Genomic DNA, 20,502 nt, shown 5'->3' on the forward strand with positions numbered 1-20,502 from the left:
TTTTGATGACAAGAGCTAAAAAAAATAAAAAAAATCCAGAGGCAGTGATATATGAAGGGTTTTTTTAGTTTTCATTTTTATGGGCATGAGGTTTAAATTATGTTAATAGGAACTTAGCTGCAGACATAAAAAAGGCAGTTGAGGTTCTCTCCTGATGGGACGCGTTGACCTACATAAACTATAAATCTTTGGCTCCATCTAGTGGAGTTGGTGAAAACATTCATTTATTTTTAACCTTTGCTTTCAGCTTTAGAGATAATGAAAAATTGAATACATCTGTAACTTAAAATTGGTATTCCAAGCTACATGAAAATGAACTTGAATGTATTAATACATGAATGTATTAATAGATATATGTAGGTGTATTATATAACAACTGTTTGAATGTCATTATTTGAAGAAAGACTTCAACCTGCAATCCCATTCAGCGTTAGAGAGGATTAAAATCCCCTCCAGGTTTAATACCTCAGCTTTTCTGGCACTTTTTACTTCCTAATATTAATTTGTGTCATTTCAGGATTGTTTTTAAATATATTTTAGATTGTGTTACAACTTTAGGCATCTATTCATGATCCCTTCATTGGCTTTAACTTTAGATTTGCATCGCCCTTTATTGTGAGACGTTGCTCGGTAGCTTGCAATCATTATCCTGATGAAAGGTGCGAATCGTGCTTCACCTTTGGACCGGTGACCTCAAATGATCTTCAAGCGACCTTCTTGATTTTTAAAGCTGAATCAGCACCTGTGGGTGTTTTCACTTTCTGTGTGCGACTCATCTTGAGCAGATATCCTGTGTCAGCTTTCATTCTGGGTAAAGCTTTGTGTGGTGATAAGCAATAAAGATGATACACAGGCTTTACCTGGCAGATTAGCTCTCAGATTTTTATAATTTACTTGGGAAAGCTTTATCCCTGTGACGCCAGAACCAGGAAATTATACCAAAGAAGTCAGCGGGAGAAAAACAAAATGACGCTGATGATGTCGAGATCACAGAAACTCAAGTATCTGACAGGACAGTAGCATGTTAACCCCGTAACCTGTAAGTGGAACAGTGTAAGTAATACTGCCAAATGAGTTTAAGCAGACGCCAACATAAAATGTAAGTGGCAGACTTTTGAACTTTATTCTTATTTTTGAAACACATTATTTATTTGTCATCATTATTCCAGTTATAATAAATGCATAACAACCGCTTCAGAACATGTTACTTGGACATATTTTGGACAAGAGAAACAGTGTGGCTGCCGCCTCGTTTTTCCCCTCATTTATATACAAAGAGAAATATTTTGCACTAGATTAATCCTAACATTACCCACTCATTTGGGAGGGAAAATCATGCAGCAGAGCATCAATTCACCAAAAGATCAGAATATTGCTGAAAGAGGCTTTAGTGGGATATGATGAGAGTCGAAAAGATAATAAAAAAAGTTTGGCAATTCTCAAGCTGTCACAGTTTAGGCTAAAAGCGATGAGACACACACACACACACACACACACACACACACACACACACACACACACACACACACACACACACACACACACACACACACACACACACACACACACACACACACACACACACACACATTATTTTCAAAAATAAAAAGTGCAAAAGGCAAATTCTCCACTTGGGATGATTTAAGAATTCAATGATGGCTGAAGAAAACCTTTTTCTAAACCCAGATCCAGTTTTGCAGATTCATAAATCATACTGTACAGAAGTTCTTCAAAGTGCAAATATTCTGAATTGGCATAATCTGGTATATACACTTCTCTTTTCTTAATGACAAAAATAATAATTACTTAAACAAAACAAAAAAAAAAGTTTATTTTTCTTTGTCCAGTCAGGCTCCATATTCAAGACGCAACAGCGTGTCCCCAGACTTCATCGCCGTCATCGCACTCACTGGAAGTCACAACGTCAGCTAACATTGATTTATTAAAAAAAAAAAAAAAAAAGGAGTCACATCACTGAAAGCTTCTCACGCCATGAAAAGAAAGAGGAAGAAATCCTAAATGTAATCAGAAAAGCTGAAACCTCAGAGAGATCCGTGTGTTGGCTTTTGTCCGAGTCATGCAGGTCATGCAGAACCAGCTTGTCCAATAACAGCCATTTCACTCCCTGATGTCACAACTGGATCTCAGTCTCTGATTAAACTACTCAACTACGTCTACTTCATTATCACAGGACCTTAAAGCCACAATAATCGTAGGTCATTACAATTGAGTAAATTGCATAAGACTCGTGTATTTCAAGGAGTTTCTCCTCGAGCCTGGCATGTCGCTGCCCTCTATGTAAAAATGCTTATTATCGTTTTAAACTTCAACAGCACCGAAGCAGGAGATGCATACGAGGCCCACTTTAGGGTCACTTTCTACTGATCTGACCGTAGCAGCCTGAAAACAAACTTTTCCCACCGAGCTCTCGTTGGTTAGTGCCTCTGTAGAAAACAGACAGTTTTGAAAATGAAAAGGCAGCCGTTTCACTGCCGACCGAGATGAGGTGAACTTGTGCTGTGAAATAGTGAGGGTTGGGTTTTTTTGTTTAACCCAAAAATAATAAATTAATTAATTAATGAAAGCTGTTCATTTTTCTTTGATTCAAAAATGTTACCAAAAAAAAAAAAAAAAAAAAAAAAAAAAAAAGGCTGATTAATGATTGTTATTGAGGGAAAGGAGATTAAAAAAAAAAAAATCAATTCAGGAAATCTGCTGGTGCAAATGTTTCCATCGTTTCTAAGGGAAAGTCGCTGCAATGAAAAACAAGATAAACAAGAAGCTTTTATTCGAGTAATATCAGATGCACCGATATCAGCAGGTAACCCGTATCGGCTGATATTGGCTTTACTGACTGATACCAGGAATATCAGCAGATATTCAGTCGGTCACATGACTCAACCATGGAAAACTTCAAAGTTTTTCTGTTTTTGTTTTTTAAACAAGGAAGCTCTGTTTATGACACAGAACACAGAGGGAAACAGTAAAAGTAGAAACAGCATCAGTATGACTCGTCAATTTATTTATTTTTTAAAAACAACCACTTTTTTTGCATTTTAAATTTGCTTTTGTTCTCATTCCTTTCCCCCTTCACTGTTTTATAGTTGAATTATTTAGGTTTTCATACTGTAATTAATTGGTGGATAATGCATAAATATCTGTGGCTGTCATTCCTGATATCAGTCAATAGAGCCAATATTAGCCAATGCTAAGTTTCTGCCAGCACATGTTATCTGATATCGTTTTAAGAAAAGCTTCTGGTTTGTCATTAAAGGTTTCAAGCTCTTCATCACACATCCAATGTGACATCATCAGTAAATATTTGCCAGTGACTGATATCAGTCCAGAGTGCCGTTATTGCTGATGCAAATTTTTGGCACCTGTATTATCTTAAATTATTATAATAGAAGATTCCAGTTTGCAATTTCAAACACCTTCCATTGGCTCAGAGCCCCAACTTAACCGACTGAAAAAAAGGGGGGGAAAAGTTATATTATTTATTATATTTTGAGCCAATTCTAGCTAAGCAGAGCTTCGGTGTTCGGTTCTGAGTGCCCTTATAATGGAAACTGTTGCATAAATTTGATTTGAAGAAAATCTGAGATGACGAAAAAGGACTGGCGCTGTCAAACTGCTACACCAGCGTTAAATTAAGACTTCATTATAACACCCTAAGCTTAAATAATACGGCAAAACTAGTGCTTAGTTCAAGCTCAAGAGAAGTTCATGAAACAATCATCAGGGAATTTTTAAACACACCGCTAGTATTATTTTAATGTTTTTGTTAAATAATTAATGTATTTCATGCTACTTTTAACTACATTATTTTTAACATTAATGTGCCATGAATTCTATTCATTTTATAATAAAACCATATAAAGTAAACAGTGGTGTGTTTTAAAATTCCACGAGTAACTAAAAGGTCTGTCAGTTTGAATCCTTAATTCCTGTTTGTTTCAAGTGAGACAAACAAGGCTGTTGGAGGGGAAATCTGAATATCAAAGTCTCATAATGGGTTTTCACCTCCTACACGGTTTCTTTTTTAAAATTCCAAATGTTACTTTATAGTCATGAAGGTTTTGTGATTCAGCTTTAAGCTGTTAACACTGCTGTCACCGCATGGCATCACATAAGCTAGCTTAGAACTGCCAAAGCTATTTTTATGTACATCCTACACTGTTTTGTTGTGCTTTGTGAATAAATGTTAACTCTTAAATTCGCCTCAGGCCAGGTTTGTGTGACACATGAGCTGGTCTGGTGTTTCCGTCACATGATCCAAGAGAAGACAGTGTGAAAAGCTTTGAATCAAAGGAAAATGAAGTGGGGGTGGGGTGGGGGGGGGGGTGGGGGGGGGGGGGGGGGGGGGGGCAAAAAGGGCCAGGGATGAGACGTGATCATCAAAGTCGGATTTTTCAGCTCAGCTCTGAAGCAGCTGCTTCAGAGCTGAGCCGTGTTTTACTTTTAATGAAACTGGTAACTCTTTCTCCCTACATCTTTTCCTCCATTCCTTCCCCATCTCCTCTCTTCACTGCAAGGCTCTTTAGTCAGGTCATTCAAGGGGGAGGGAAGGACGTTCACATTGGAATGGAGCGGTGACGGCACGGAGAACCTGGAGGGAATGAATTCCACACATTAGGGGCGAACAGTGACAGTTATTAAACATGAGAACATATCTGATCTGCAACTTCCTGTCTAAGTGCATCAGTACCACCTTTAAACTGCACATCCGTCCTGATGACCTTTATCTGGACACTATGTTTCTCACACACTGTACAAACTGGCACTGTCCACTGTCAGGTGGACACTGTAAACATTTGTACACTAAACATGAGTCGTGAAGCTTCAGCATTCACGACCTTGAACAAAGAACCTCAGGGCTCGTGTGACTATGACTTCCGCTGACTAAATTGTGACACTTCCAAAGATAAGAGATGTTGTGACGTTGGCTCTAGATTTCAGCACATGGTGTAAAATGATCACTGAAACTCACTGTGGCGTGGTGCAGTAACCCTGTACTGGTCCCGTGTAGAGCCTGTGCTTTACTCCAAGTTGTCTACACGCTGCAGCTGTTTACTGTTTAGGCGGTGCCAAACATATATGGACCAACCAGTTTGTGGGCTACTCTTACTTGTGTTGTTGTTGGCCCTTGAACCAGCCACAGAGCAGACAGAGGTTCTAACATAACCGGCTGAAGTGAACCCAGGAACACACAGAAGTGTCCACTGTTCAGCACACTTTTCAATCTATCAGCAGGAGCTGTGTGCTGCTGGCTTTTTGGAGAATGGTGCGTTTTTCTGTTTTTAAATGACGATCATCTGTAATTACATCATGAAAGGATTACCATGAATGGGGCTGTGTCTAATTTTAGAACTGACAAAGATCACCTGAGCTGAAGATAATAGCTATGTGCTGCTTTAAGCTGCGTTTAACTTGGAAAGCAACTCTCCTGTCTCGTTCTCTTCCAGGTACAGATCCTCTGTACAGGTGCAGCTGCTCACCAGGCTTTAATTCTGCAAAGTGGCCAGTAGACTGTGTGCACGTTAGCATATGCTACTTCCGGTGCGGAAACTCCTGTGGGGAGCTTTGTTTCCGGTGTCCTATTCGCGCCTTGTTTACGGTCCAAAACAAGTTAAGCAAATGAATGAATCAAGCGGCGATTTACATTTCAATAGATGTCTTGGGCATATACCCAATATATATGTAAATGATGTTCATCGACTTGTCGATATTTTTTCCCCCGCGCCTCAGAGCAAAAGAGAAAAGGGATTCAAATGTTATATTTCTCAGCGGTCCCTCGTTTATCGCGGGTGTTATGTTCTAAAAAATAACCTGTGATAGGTGAAATCAAGTAGCCAATTTTATTTTTTGACGATGCAAAACGTTTCGTGGACATCGTGGACATAACGTACTGCACTTCAGAGTCACACTGCTAGCGATCGATGCAGCGATTCTGTACTGTACAGGAGAGACGTCACGGAGGAGATCGTCTGCAGCGATCAGGACACAATGTGATGTAAAAAAAAATAAATAAACATGCAAACTTGCACTAAAAAATCTGCGAAACAGCGAGGTGAAAGGTGAACCGCGTTATAGCGAGGGACCACTGTAATTGTGAAGGTAAGTCACAACATACCCTTCGTAAATACTAATGCATAGAAAACGTTACCAGCAATCGTTCATTTTTTGTGTGGCTTTTTTTCACAGTTTGTTGACATGCTGTGTAGGTGTGTACTTGACTAGCTGATATCGACATAACAGGGAAACATCTGGTTTGACTATTCTTCACCTGTGGTTTGAATGCTGAACATTTGCCTGTTTAAATCATAATAACTGTCACTATACAGAGATGTGCTTCTGAATGTGGACGATGTGTCTTCTGCTGCAGTAATGCAGTTCTGCTTGTGTTGAGTGATGTAAACAACTGATTGATCTAAACTCTTTAAACGTCAAAATTGATCATTAGATTTTTTATGACACAACAGTGGCGAGTGTTCCCACCTTCTGCTCTTTGTAACTTAACGCGATCTTTCCGTTTTCGAGTTTTGGACATGATTTTGGAGTATATCTTCGTAGTAGCGATTGACCGCAAAGTAAAGCTACCGGAAATGTACAACCCCACATCTGGTCTCAAACCAGGAAGTTAGCATTTTCTCATGCACAGGGTCTATCAGCAGCAGCGAGGTGCTGAGACACATGTCACGAGTCTTGGCTGGGTTATTCGTTCACTCAGTTCCCACAGCTCCCACAGCTCACAGCCACAGGGGAAAAAAAACTCTGCATGTAGGTCGACCAACAGTTCCGCTGACATGCCATGTCTTTACCACAGCCACCTGTCAGCTCTGCGCCTACCACATTCACGAACGAGACCCTGAAAGACTCTAGTCCTGACTTCATCTCATCAAACCTCCCCAGTTTAAGCTGGAGCTGTAAACCAAACACCTAGAAAACAAATGCAGACCTGAATACTTCACATACTGAAAAACTCTGATCCAGTTGAACAGAGCCAGCTCAATACAAAGATTTTGATACCTTTAGTAGAGGAAGAAGAGGCGTGTTCTATGAGATGTGGCCATGTTCTCTGACATATTGCGAACTTTTAGATAGTTCACAAAACCTCTGAAGAACAGCAGGAGACCTGTGGGAGAGAGAATCATGAAGTCACTCTGACACGGAGGCTTTTTGGCTTTTAGGGACGATTACTGACTGCAGCGCACTCACCGAGCAGCAGGAAGATCCACCACAGCCAGTACTGACCGTTGAAGTAGCCAGTGAAGTAGTCTGAGAACTGGACACACACAGGAAGAGAGAGTTTGGCTTTAGTGTTATCAGAAGGAAACAATTGCTGTGTCTAATTTGCTCTTTATACAAAGTGACGCTCTCTCATAAAGTCCATTAAAAAATACAAATCCCACATCGATGAAGCCTGACCAGCAGTCATGTGCTCTCACACTATAGATTAAAAAAAAAAAAAACAGTTATATGAGGACCGGGGATGGTATGAAATCTGCTTACTTTGACTAGTGCATGAATGAAAATATTGCTAAATGTGTTGTGTGGAAAATGACAGCTGTGTATAAACAGGGCAATCTCTGAAAACAGAAATATGACATTTAAAAAAAAAAAAAAAAAAAAGTCAAACCTCAAGGTCACCCTAACACACACACACACACACACACACACACACACACGGGTAAGGGCATGAGTGTGCAGACATTAACACAGGATGCAGTTAGCATTGTTTTTAAGTGTGTTTAATGTCCCCCTGTGAGTTCTTCCGCAGCAGCAGCTGCAGTTCTATCAGACGCCCAAATCAGACTCGCTCTCGATATCTCAACCTACAACAATGAGACAGGAAGCACGGGCGTCGCAGGTCCTGAGCTTACTCTGAACAGCTCTCAGGGCTCTGCTGGCCTCTTGGCCACGTCATTCCTGGGGGAGGTTTTTTAATCCCAGTGAGACTTTTGACCTTCACAAATGAAAAGATATAATAATAGCAACAACACTCTGCAAACTTCAAAGACATGTGCAAAGGAAATGAAACATCACAAATACCACCACCAGCTTGAGAGCTTTTCAGCTGCAGCTCCCAACTGATATAATAATGCTCCTTCTACTGCGAGCACAATTAAACTCTCGCCTGTAGACCACATTAGACTTAGTCTTTGTCAACCCAACTGATGAAACTTCCAAACAACAAAGAATATTACAGATTTATGTCAATCTTTCGCGTTTCAAAGCCAGAACACCAGAATGACTGAGGATGCAGATCAGCAGGTCGTCTGCTCAGTAGCACGAGCTGATTGTTTGCCAGAGGCTGGTAATGGTATGAACACTGTATGAGCCTCTGCAGTAGTAGTTGTGCACAGAGGAGCAGAGCGTATGACATTGCCATTTTCCCCCCATTACCTACCAACCTTGTGTTTAACATAAAAGGGCTATGAACTCTGGGTAACACCCTTAGACAAACTATGCGGGAATGGTGATTTGGAGAGAGTGTGTAAAGGACTCAGAGTGTCTGACAGAGAAACCTCATTTAGTTCACGGCTTGGCAGCAGTACGGTCCAAAGCCCTCAAGGTCAAAGTCTTTGGGTCTACGACACTGAGACTCGTCCCCAAAAAGCTAATCCTGTAGCACTGCTCAGAGGTTCACGTGGTTGTATAGGAATTTCTTTTATTTATGTATTGATCACATTATTTTATTGTATAATGCCTTAGCGCCACTAGATTTTAACATGTCTCACACTCATACAGTTAGACAGATGGTGGGGGTCTGGTAAGGAAGTTGGGGGAAGCAGACAAGTCCACAGGAAGAATCTTTTCTCTCTTTGAGGACTCTGGGAGGTAGCAAGGGAGTGTGAACCTTAAGGTGTGAAACAGCTGTGTACTGCCTTTTGTTCCTGGAGAAGGTATTTAACTGAGAGCCATGCTAGGCTCAGTGAGACTCTGCTGACCGTCTGCCCCACGATCATGCAGGCTCTCCACCAAGCTTGGTTTTCTGTTCTTTGTTTGTGATTAAAGAATGTTAGCTACCGCTCACCGCTTGTCTGCAGGCTTTATTTAATGGAAAACATCCACAACATGGTGTAGCTGTAGGAGAATAATATTCAAATGTTCAGTAATGGCTGCATTCTCATTCACTTAGATATAAGTTTTAAAAAAACAAACAAACTGCACAGATTCTTTCCAAGATTGCTGTTGAGTTGCTCAACTTTTCGTTAAACCCTGATCCTCGTGTGTAACACTGACCTCCATCGTTCAAACACAACAAACAAACAGTGGAAAAACATACCCTGACAATGAGAATCCACTTGATGAGGGAAAGGCCGAAGCCGCAGATGGCCCCATAGCGCCCCGCAATGGTGTTGGTCAGACAGAACGACAGGCAGAACCCAATCCAGTTGAACAGGAAGGCCACTGAAGGAACATCAGGAAGACTTGTTTTTATTTGGGCATCTAAGTGACTTTCACTTTGAAATCAGCAGTGGATTTTTTTTAAAATTATATGTTAAAAATCTAAAAGTAACAACAGTCTCATTGGATTTGAGCGTCTCTCTAAATGTTTATCCACTGAATTATGAGTGAGACTCGAGGGTTAATTCATCTGTTATCAGGGAGTCACATGCTGTTTTACGAGTGTGTTGCAATCTGGGCAAAGCAAACAGAGCTGCTACCAGGTCTCTTTACTTTGCACATAAATAAGCAAACAAAAGAAAACACGAGACTCACTAAAAAAGGCCAACATGAAGATCCCGTCGTTACCCACTCGGAGCTGATCGGCGTCACTGAAGTCGTCTCTGGGAGGGAAGTCATCATCCTTACACGGACACACACAGACGTACAAATGTTATATTATTTTAAAAGTCATAATGTATTTTGGAATTAGTAAGTCACCTTAACAATAACCTTTAAAGTGCTGATATAACGTGCTCAGAGCATAAATTCAAGTTAACTGAAATGCAGTTTTACTTGTTCTGAATGGGAAGACTCAGAGCTGGTAGAAATAAAGCCTTTCAGCATTTACTTTGGTCCGGAGTGTCACAAGCGTGGGGTAGTCAAGACAAAAATTTTCTGGCATGCTTTGAGGTAGGGGTGGGCGATATAAACGATATACGATAGAAACGATATAAATTTGGCCAACGATAGAGATTTTGACTATACCGCTCTATCGCGACAGCGCATGTTGATGATGTCATCAAGCTGCGCCTGTTTTGGTCGAAAGCATCGCAGTGGCTACAACCATTATCATCTGCAAATTATGCCGACAGTCATAGCAAAGAGATGAAGCACTTGTGAAATATGGGGAAAGCCAAAAACTGCGCTTCCTCCACTTCCGTAACATTGATTCATTAATGTTGAATTCTCTCGCAGCTGTTCTATTCCCATGTTGTTACACTATATTAATAACCAACCTCATATTGTGGATGAATAATCTCAGTTGTTCTCCTGACTGAAGTTTGGCCCGTGTATAGCATCTTGCTATGCGATTGCATTTGTCCCTGACCACCAGAATCCCTCACGTTAACTTTTAATAAGTGGAAAAAAAGTTGGGGTTCATCCTCCAGCTTCACTGTGCTAATGTTATGCTAACATACATGGTACAACATTATATACCAGGTAGTCCAACTTCAGTAACCCTGCAAACGCCACTGCTGTTTAGTTTTCTGTCTTCATTTATGTCGGAAGTGGTAGCAGAGCTGTACGTTTTAATTTGTTTCAAAATCTCTCAGTCAGAACATGGTATGTCATGTTTTTAACTCTTTAACTCTCAGTGTTCGTTTGACTTTGGGACCTGAAGCAGACGGCGCTTTGGACCCAGATTACGCCGCGAAGCTCCCCACTACGGCAGCCGTAATGCTCTGACAATCCATCAAGCAGTGCGGCTTACCAAAGTTGTACTAAAACATTTTTTAACAGATTTCTGCACGCAGAAATCAGTTCGAAGTCAGTAAGCACAACCAGAATTCATACATAAGGCACACTCTCGATTTTTGAGAAAATTAAAGGATTTTAAGTGTGCCTTATAGTGTGGAAAATACGTTATACAGAAGAAAAGAATATATCGTGATATATATCGTTACCCCACGTGCTTCAGATTATATCGCGCTTCAGATTATATCGCGATATGAATTTTAGGCCATATCGCCCAGCCCTACTTTGAGGTGAACCACACCCAGACCAAAGACCAGTAACCACAAGAATGTTTCAGTGGAAGAACTTTAACCCAAGAATAATAAGAGGGGATCTGAGAGGGCGACCGTGTGTGAGCAGGGCTCCTTACCCGTGGCATCACCTCCACTGCTGAGGCAGCCATGGCAGCTGCTTTGGCCTTCTCTGCTTCATCGTATGTGGGCAATGAGGTGGCAACGCTGTAGGGTGGCGGCACAGGGAAGTCACCTCGGAAACTAGTCTCTGTTGAGAGAGAGGAGGAAAAAAGTAAGAAAAGGACAGAAAGCACGCAGGATCAAAGCGGAGCTAGGGCTGCTCGATTATGGCAAAAATGATAATCACGATTATTTTCACTGAAATTGAGATCACGATTATTTGACGATATTTATTTAACCCTTTAAGACCTACTATAGAACCAAGTCCACCAGAGCTTATATTATTTTTTTACATGCTGTAGTGCCATTTGTGGGAGCATTTCAAGTTGCTATACATCAATACAACTGTTATAGCCCATATTTTAATAATATGTATGCATTAAGTCCATAGTAATTACATAAATTGCAAAAAAGTGCAATAAACTACAAAAAAAATTGAAAATCGCTTTTGTTTTGTTTACATATATTTCTACTTGGAGAAATTTAAGAGGTTTATCCCTCAAAACTTTAAATACAATAAAGTTGCAAAAAATAGTTTACAACAACAGGAAATTTATTTTGAGTGTCTTCATAGTTTTATTTTGGAAATACACCAATTTTTATATACTGCAGGAAAAACAAAAAACAATCCTATGATGCAAATTTGCAAAGAAAACAGCAGGTGCATCATTTCACTGTGGGAAGTGTTACGAACAGCTGATAGGAAACGCAAAGCGTGTTTCTGGAATATTATGTTTTTGTTCCTGCAAGCGCTTTTTATGCAATTTTTGCAAAGCTATATGTGGAAGGAAATCGTGACCGAGGACAAGCTGATGGCATCAGATGTAAGTACAACTCCTCCGGTTTCATATGCAAAACAAATTATTGCGCTAGCTTACACGGTTCAGGTTCTACAGGGATTTAACAATAGTTACACAAAACGGAGCGTGCAGCTCTGACCGGCTTTAAAGGGTTAACAATGACTTTAAAAAAATAATATAAAATAGTGTGCAACACCACTGAAGTTTGTTTTTAAACTCTCTTTTCAACCAACGGCAGTCACTCTCCAAATAACTTCTGCTTAGCTTTCCGAGCTTCCCTCGGGTCCTCTTAATCAGCGGTCTCCAACCTTTTTTGCGCCACGGACGGTTTATGCCCGACAATATTTTCACGGACCGGCCTTTAAGGTGTCGCGGATAAATGAGGGAGGGGCTAATAATCGGCTCAGTCATTTTTAATGATCGTTGAAAGCCCAGATCGTAATCGTGATTAAAATTCGATTAATTGAGCAGCCCTAAGCGGAGCTGTGCACTTCCTATAACGCTCTGAGACCGTCCTGGAAACTAAAGTGACTCAAAGCTACAAACACTCCAAATAGTCACCACAGAGCTGCAATCAGACCAAACTCTGTGTGCAATTAAAGTCAAATTAGTACCAGGTGGTGCTGCAGCATTTGCTCCCAAGTCGATGGAAGCATATGGAGGTGGTGCCGTGTCCACTGCCTCCCCCTGAGTCCTCACACCCGATGCTTCCCCTGCCGCGGGGACTGGGGTCGGGCTCACCCGAGTCTGACTCTGGTCCTGGCCGGATGTGCCGGGCTGGGCTGTGGCAGAAGTGCACGGCTGTGGCTCGCTGGCGCCGGCCTCCGAAGAGTCGTCCTCATTGTGCAACTGAATATAACAAGAAGCAGATCATCAGCCAAAACCAATGCTGCTGCTCAAGGGGAATGCACACATGCACACACTCTCGTCCTACATCTCTGAAAGACTTGAGAAGAAAGCACCAGAGTGTTGGCAGTTTCAAAGTCTGAAAACTCCAATTCTTCTGACTGCATAAAAACAGCTGCCAGTCGACTGAAATAACAAACCAGAAAGCAAAAGATTTCAATATTTTCATTCATGTATATGTATGTGTGTATATATATATATGAATCAAAAAAATATATATAAATCAAACTCTGGTTTCGCTCTCAAAGGGAGGCCCAAAGTTGGGAAGCTATGGCCAGTCTAAACAACAAAACACGCACCTATAGCAATGTACGGACAAGTTAGTTGTTGTATCAGTCAGGTAAACATAAACAAACAATCTGAACATGTATGTTTCAGTCTCATTTTGAGTGCTTTAGGTTGTTTTCAAATATAAGCATCTGACAGAAGAAGTTGTCAGTGTAACACCAGAGTACTTGTAGAAAAATCAAAGCTCAGCGAGCTGTGAAACAACAGGGGTAAACAAAGTGTAAAAATGACATGTTTTTTGGATTCCGTCTCACTAATAAAGGTGAGGCGGTATGGACTATTTGCTGAAAAGTTGTGGCTAAAGGGGGCAACACTTCAAAGTGGAATTTTTTTTTTTACTTTTTGGTGACCTCAAAAAAGCAGCAAATGCCAGTCCTCCAGAGAAAATGTATGGAGTCAGGATGTTAAATCCATGCATAGCTACTAGGGCTGAACGATATATCGCATTTGCGATAATATCGCGACATGATCAAGTGCAATTTTCTAACCGCAAAGGCTGCGATTATACTCTGGACATGTCCAAATTCATGGGCTGCATCCTCCTGAGGCCGCATTTGTAGACCGATTACGTAACAGCGACGCGCCGAAGGCTGTCCAAATTACTACCATATCCCAGAATTCATAGCGCGGCCCAGCCAAACTCCAGTTTCCAGCAATGGCGGCCGCTACTAAGTTTTAAAATTACTCATACTAATCTTTCTGGGTCACAAAATAAACTTTTAACATATTTTCAGGCGAGAAAGTAGTTGTGTAAACATCAAATATCTGCTCGGTTTATCAAGATATCCCATATTTGCAAAAGTGCTTCGACGTTTTCAGAGGCGTCTGCTACCCACCAGCTCGACAGCTAGCCGGGAGCTCGAGGGTTACTGATGCGGCCGAGAGCGGCACAACTCCCGGCACATCATTTTCAGATCACCGCGGAGTTTCGCTGCTCGGGTTAAACGTAATATATAAGTCACTTAGACAACCTAAAAATGTTATCGTTGGGCTTTTTTCAGTGTTTTGTTTGTTTGTGAGTAAATCGGTTTGGCTGAGATTAAAGTTATTAGATTAGATAAAATAAAACTTTATTAATCCCCCGGGTGGGTTCCTCCTTGGTTTTCACACAGCTGACTAAACGTCAAACAGAAAACTTATTAAACAGAAGTATGAGACAGTCGAGAATTTACACCAGTGTCTGGTTATATTTTAGATAGCAAGAAGCAGACGGCCGAGTTTATTAAACTCCACCGAGACAGCGGTGACGCTAATCAGAACTAGCCTTCTGATTGGCTAGACCGTCCAATTTCACGCCTTTAAATTTTAAAGGCGTGTTTGTGTGTGTGTTTATACAATTGCTATTATGTTTGCACTTTATGTGTAATGTTACTGACTGCAGAGATCAGTAAGATGTGTGTATTTTTTATTTATTAGTTTTATTTATTTAATATTATTTTTTAATTGAATGACTGTCTAGTAGTTCACAGATGTCGAAAAACTGAGTGTGGTAAAGCCACTGATTTTTTTTATGTATATTTCTGCAATCTGCACATTGTACTGACTTTCATTTTAATGTTTACACCAGGGTTCCTTGTCAGCACTTTATGCTCAGATGTTTGTAAGCTAAAAATAAACTATTGTGTATGTTCAAATATACTGTTGTGATTGAAGAAGTTAAATAAAAATGTCAGTCATCAATTCATGCATCACCTCATGTCATCATAACAGAGGTCTGTCTTCCAGGAAAGAACAGTTTAAAATTAATGTAATATAGTATTGGCCATACTATATGATGTATTGCTTGTCTTTGTTTAATAATACAGAAGACAAAGACCTTAAAAAATAATCGCATATCGCATCGCAATCGCAATATTGGGGCAAAAAAATCGCAATTAGATTATTTTCCATAATCGTTCAGCCCTAATAGCTACTAGTTTTCTAACTAAAATGAAAATTTAGAGTAATCAACTAGTGTAAAAGTAAGAAAACACCCAGAGTGTGTGGCTAACATTAGCTCTGATAGCACTACAAATTTAATATTGGGCACATGTGAGTTAGTTCTGACACTGCATACATACAAACAATCCAAAAACAGCTATACTATGCTAACTGTATGTTCCATCTTGCTTACCACTTCACATTTATGTCTGTTAGCACTGGGAAGCATTGCCAGGGCACCCACACCACTGCTTCGGAACATGATGGGTGCTGACATTAATAATTAGTTATGCCTTTAGCCCTTTCAAAAACACAGATAAAGTTAAATACTGTATTACCCCAGTGAAAGGTGATTACCACTCTATAGGAGACTTTCTTAGTGGTGGCAGGTTCCATTATTCTTGCTTAGTTCTAATTCCTTAGCTAAGCATTACAGACTAATCCTTGGTCTTTACCCTTTGGCATCTGTCAGAGCTGTACTCAATGAAAGCTAACACAATCTGAACCCTAAAGAAATGAACTGCTACAGTATGTAGAAGCTTAAGAAATGTTGAATTACAGTGATATCCTTAGCCTGCATGTAAGGAGGAGTAAAATGAGTAAGAGCAGTACGGTTTGCCCTAAACAGAATGTTTGACACAGCAAGCACAGATACATAAAGCCACATCAATATGTCAACAGAGGAAGGTTTCTGGAAAAGTGATCTACATGTAATAAGTTAATGACAGACCACGCGACATCTGAGAGGGTCATCTACAAGCCTAAGCAGATTTTTTTTGTCAGGTCTTAGAGCCAAACACCTTCTGAAATTACAGATGATGGTTACAGTATAACCGAGAGGGAATCACCTCCGCCCCTCTGTTCCAAAAGGGCATCCATTAGAAAGTTCAATCTAGTCAGCTCCTGGCCAAAGGCATAAGATTGTAGTTTTAGAATTAAGTAAACTGCATGTAACTTTAAGGACAGTGCTACGTGACCCAGGATTGGCAGGATAACCTGACAGACTCATTGTGCGTCAGAATGCTGATAACCCAAAGAATAACAAAAGCTGTCTCAAGGTGGTTAAGCAAGTTTAGCTTGTTTAAAGTCCAAGAACAAATTCCCCAAGAGCACAGTAAAGTGCCTGTAATCAAAGAGGCAGAACCACAGGAAAAACACTGATCTAAGTTGAGCTGACAACTTTCACAATAATCCTCAGTTCTTGATTTTCATCATCAATATAATTATTGTAATAGCAATAGTTTGGGTGGATCACTATACCGCTGTTCTACAGGACCGTGTTTATATTAAAAACAGCAGAGCAATCGAAGGATCCAATATATTTCCACTGGTCACTTTGCACGTCAGTGGTGACGTCACCACAGTTCTGTATCTTTTATACCAGCGATAATATAAGAGAAGTGAAAACCAAGAAGTGAAGAAATTGCAGGCTTTTTTTTTTAAAAGATTTTCCTCAGAAAGACAAACTTGCAACATTTCTCTGTATATGCTTCTGTACTGATAGATCATTTAAATGGTGGTAAAAATCACCACAATGGTCAACTCGTGTCTTCAACCTGCAAACAAACTCAAGAAGCACATCACTCGCCTGAAACAACACCATGCACCAGCAGATTTAATGATAGTTTTGTTGTATGGTGCCATTCACTAGGGTGAGAGCCCAAAACTCCCATGGCCCACTAATGTTTAGGTCCAATCCTCTTGTTGAACCTTCATAATGTGTAAATGGAACTGCAATTTGCCAAAAGTCAGTTGGAACCTCATTTGTCACATATGAATATTAGGTGGGACAGCCATGCAAAAAACAAAGAAAGCAACTTAAATTGAACTCAACATACAAAAGTATGATGTTGAAGACTAAGCTTACAAAAAGTACAATTATTGATGAGATTATGATCTGTGTGACTGACACAATCAATGAATTTAATTTTAAATGATCACAATCGTCAGTAAACAGTTACAGTGATACCTTTAGTTGGGTGAATTGGTATGCTGTTCTGCTGACTTGTGTTGATCTAATAGGCAATAGAACACGCTTGCCTCTAATGTTTGAGCCAGATACATTCACCAAGTTTACAGTTAGCAAGAGCAGATTGATTTGATGTCACTGCAAAGCTTGAGGCAGTTTGGGTTTGACATTCAGCTTCATTACATGTCGGATTTATCAATTAGAAATATTGACTAAGCATGTGCCGATATCAGATTTTTACTTTAGGATTGAAAAGGTTTAAAAAAAAAAAAAAATTACAAACGCAGCATGTCATGATTTTCACTTCATGATTATTGTACTGAAAAAAAAAAATCCTGATTAACAAAATGATTGCTTTATATGTAAAAAGTTGGAAGAAAAAAAAAAAGGCAGCAAACTTCAGTTGCATAGCTTGAAGCTATGCAAGTTTTCATTTGAAACTCATTTTGACTCTGCGTCAGCAGGACTGAATTCCACAATTCTGATAATCTGCTTAAAATGATGTTTTTGAAAGGCGAATCTACCATTTGAAACCTTTTCCATGAAGTAATGGTGGTTTTCGAACAGTGGTAAAACACCGCGACAAACAGGGGAAACACCCTTTGTGATAAGTAATGATATCACGCAAGTTGAAAAGCCAGAGGTGACTAACAAACCTAAATAGCTTCTTTAATAAGCACAGTCACAGTGAAATCTGTTGGTTTACCACACCGATAGACTTCTAAAAAACTAAGATCTTGGCCGTCCCAACCGACTTTTGAACCTCCACCAGCGCTGGGTCAGCAAACAAGGCAGGGAAGTGAATGAGCGGCCGACGACTGGCTCAGAATCAAGGACAAAGCATAACTGCACCCCCACGCAAGCACAGGGGATTACATAAGATCTTAACAACATAGCCACAAGCCTCCTCATGTGTCCAAATACACCTGAACCTCACAGCAGCAGTGCCCCATACCTGTAGTATTATTTAGAAAGGAAACAGAGCAAGAGATGACAGTGTAGGCATACTGTGATGAACACTGGGTTTTTATTAGTATATTTTTTGTTTGCTTTCACAAACCACAATATCAGATAACTTATCCGTTTGGCCACATCCAAGCCATCCTTGAGAATCCACTGTATTGTGCTGGAGTTTCAAAAAAAACCAAAAAAAAGAACTTGGTGTGAATCGCTGCTTTGTTCAGGGCTGAAAAGTTAAAAAGGACATTGCTGATTTGCCTTGGCTCATACCGAATATGCTGTGGGATTATCAGCCATAATACCAGAATACAAGGCACAAAGCATACTTTATGTCCCAAGGTTCATAGCTGACTCCAAAGTTTTACCAACACTGCTGTTACAATACATTAAGAGAAGGAACAAACTCCACATGCTTAGGCCAGTTCAACCAAAGAAGCCATACTCTGAGGCTGGCATCCATTAATGTTTTTGACTAACAGTAGTAGCATTAGTTTTTCCCTGCATTACTATAGAATTTTATGATTCTGCGAAGACATAATATAAGTCATATTTCTGAACAATTAGTTCGTTAACACTTATTTGTCACAGTCATTCCTTTCTCTTGATTCGTACCAGCCCTTTAAGCTGCGGTTTAAGCCGGAAATACAGCTTTAAAAAAATACAACCAGAGGGGAAAAAGGCCCTCTTACCACATTTAATATGAGCCAGCTACTAAATCCCTATGCTAACCACTTAACTTAGAGCTAAGCTTCTCAGAATTTATGCTGCCAAAAACCGTGTAACTACACCTCTGTTTTAATGTACACATGTAACGACAAGTTAGAGAGTGTATTTTATGTGTGTAGCGCTATTAAAAGCATTTTCACTTAAACGGCCTTCGTGACTACTCTTGGCTGGCCAGCTAACGGAGGTGGCTAATCAAAGGCTGGGTACCATAGCAAAACCAATTTAGGGGAAAAACACAACACTTGTGAAAGTTTGATTTTTTTTACGGCTTTTGTCTGTCCCACATAACGCATTTTAAATAGTCAATACAAACAATAAGCATTAATTTTTTTGGCAAGGGCCTGGTGCCTGTGACGAGTGGCAAGCCGAGCTATCAAACGGTGTTTTGATCAGCTTCCACTCACCACTTGGTATCGGCTCGCTGGGTCCATCTTCGACTAGGTTCAGCTGGCTAAACGAGCCAGCCGGTGAGAACTATCAAAAAAAAATAAGACTTGGGTTTACTCCGATGTGTGAGTCACGGGCAAGAGATGTTGATTCCAGACACAACGCTGAAGAACCGGATTCTGAGCGATGAAAGAAATGGCTACAACCTACAATGCATTCACAGAAAAATACCGTTCTGTGTAAAAACCTTCACCCACTTTCAAGCTAGTCTAAAGATGTCACACTTCCGGTTAAATATTTCAAACTAAAATGTATAAGATAAGATAAGATAAGATAACCTTTATTAGTCCCACACGTGGGAAATTTGTTTTGTCACAGCAGGAAGTGGACAGTGCAAAAGTTATGACGCAAAAATTAGAATACAATAAGAATAAATACAGTACACAGCTGTACAGAATAGAATAAAATAATATACTATATACAGTAGAATAAAATAGAATAAAAATATACAATAAGATAAAAATAGAATACGAATGCTATATACAACTGAGTAAAAATACAACGATGCCAGAAAAGATTATTGCACTTAGTGTTATTGCACATGTGTGGATGTGTGTGTTTGTTCAGTTAAAGTCTTTGTTGTGGAGTCTGACAGCAGTGGGGAGGAAAGACCTGCGAAATCTCTCCGTCCCACACCGTGGGTGCCGCAGTCTCCCACTGAAGGAGCTGCTCAGTGCTGTCACAGTCTGCTGCATGGGGTGGGAGACGTTGTCCAACAGGGATGACAGCTTAGCCGCCATTCTCCTGTCACTCACCACCTCCACTGGGTCCAGAGGGCATCCTAGAACAGAGCTGGCCCTTCGGATCACCCTGTTCAGTCTCTTCCTGTCCCCAGCAGAGATGCTGCCGCCCCAGCAGACCACACCATAAAAGATAGCAGAAGCCACCACAGAGTCATAGAAGGTCTTCAGGAGTGGGCCCTCCACCCCAAACGACCTGAGTCTCCGCAGCAGGTACAGCCTGCTCTGCCCTTTCCTGTAGAGGGCGTCTGAGTTATGAGTCCAGTCCAGTCTGTTGTTCAGATGAACACCAAGGTACCTGTAGCTGTCCACAGCCTCAATGTCCATACCCTGGATGTTCAGTGGTTGCAGTGGAGAATGCTTGTGCCTGCGGAAGTCTACCACCAGCTCCTTGGTTTTACTGGCGTTGATCTGGAGGTAGTTCA

General features: G+C 40.5%; 1 protein-coding gene across 1 annotated transcript; it reads right to left on the minus strand.

Annotated features, from left to right (window-relative positions):
• Positions 1 to 1,671: 1,671 nt before the first annotated feature.
• Positions 1,672 to 19,539, minus strand: ndfip2 (Nedd4 family interacting protein 2). Its single transcript, XM_080879002.1, has 8 exons — positions 19,295 to 19,539; positions 12,736 to 12,970; positions 11,279 to 11,409; positions 9,727 to 9,814; positions 9,290 to 9,414; positions 7,219 to 7,285; positions 7,030 to 7,135; positions 1,672 to 4,609 (listed from the first exon to the last, which is right to left on the minus strand). The coding sequence occupies exons 1-7, from the start codon at positions 19,319 to 19,321 to the stop codon at positions 7,032 to 7,034; spliced, it is 777 nt and encodes a 258-aa protein (XP_080735128.1). The 5' UTR covers positions 19,322 to 19,539; the 3' UTR covers positions 1,672 to 4,609; positions 7,030 to 7,031.
• Between the last annotated feature and the right edge of the window lie 963 nt (positions 19,540 to 20,502).

Source organism: Rhamphochromis sp. 'chilingali', assembly GCF_963969265.1.
Source record: "Rhamphochromis sp. 'chilingali' genome assembly, chromosome: 3".
In the NCBI taxonomy this organism is placed as follows: domain Eukaryota; kingdom Metazoa; phylum Chordata; class Actinopteri; order Cichliformes; family Cichlidae; genus Rhamphochromis; species Rhamphochromis sp. 'chilingali'.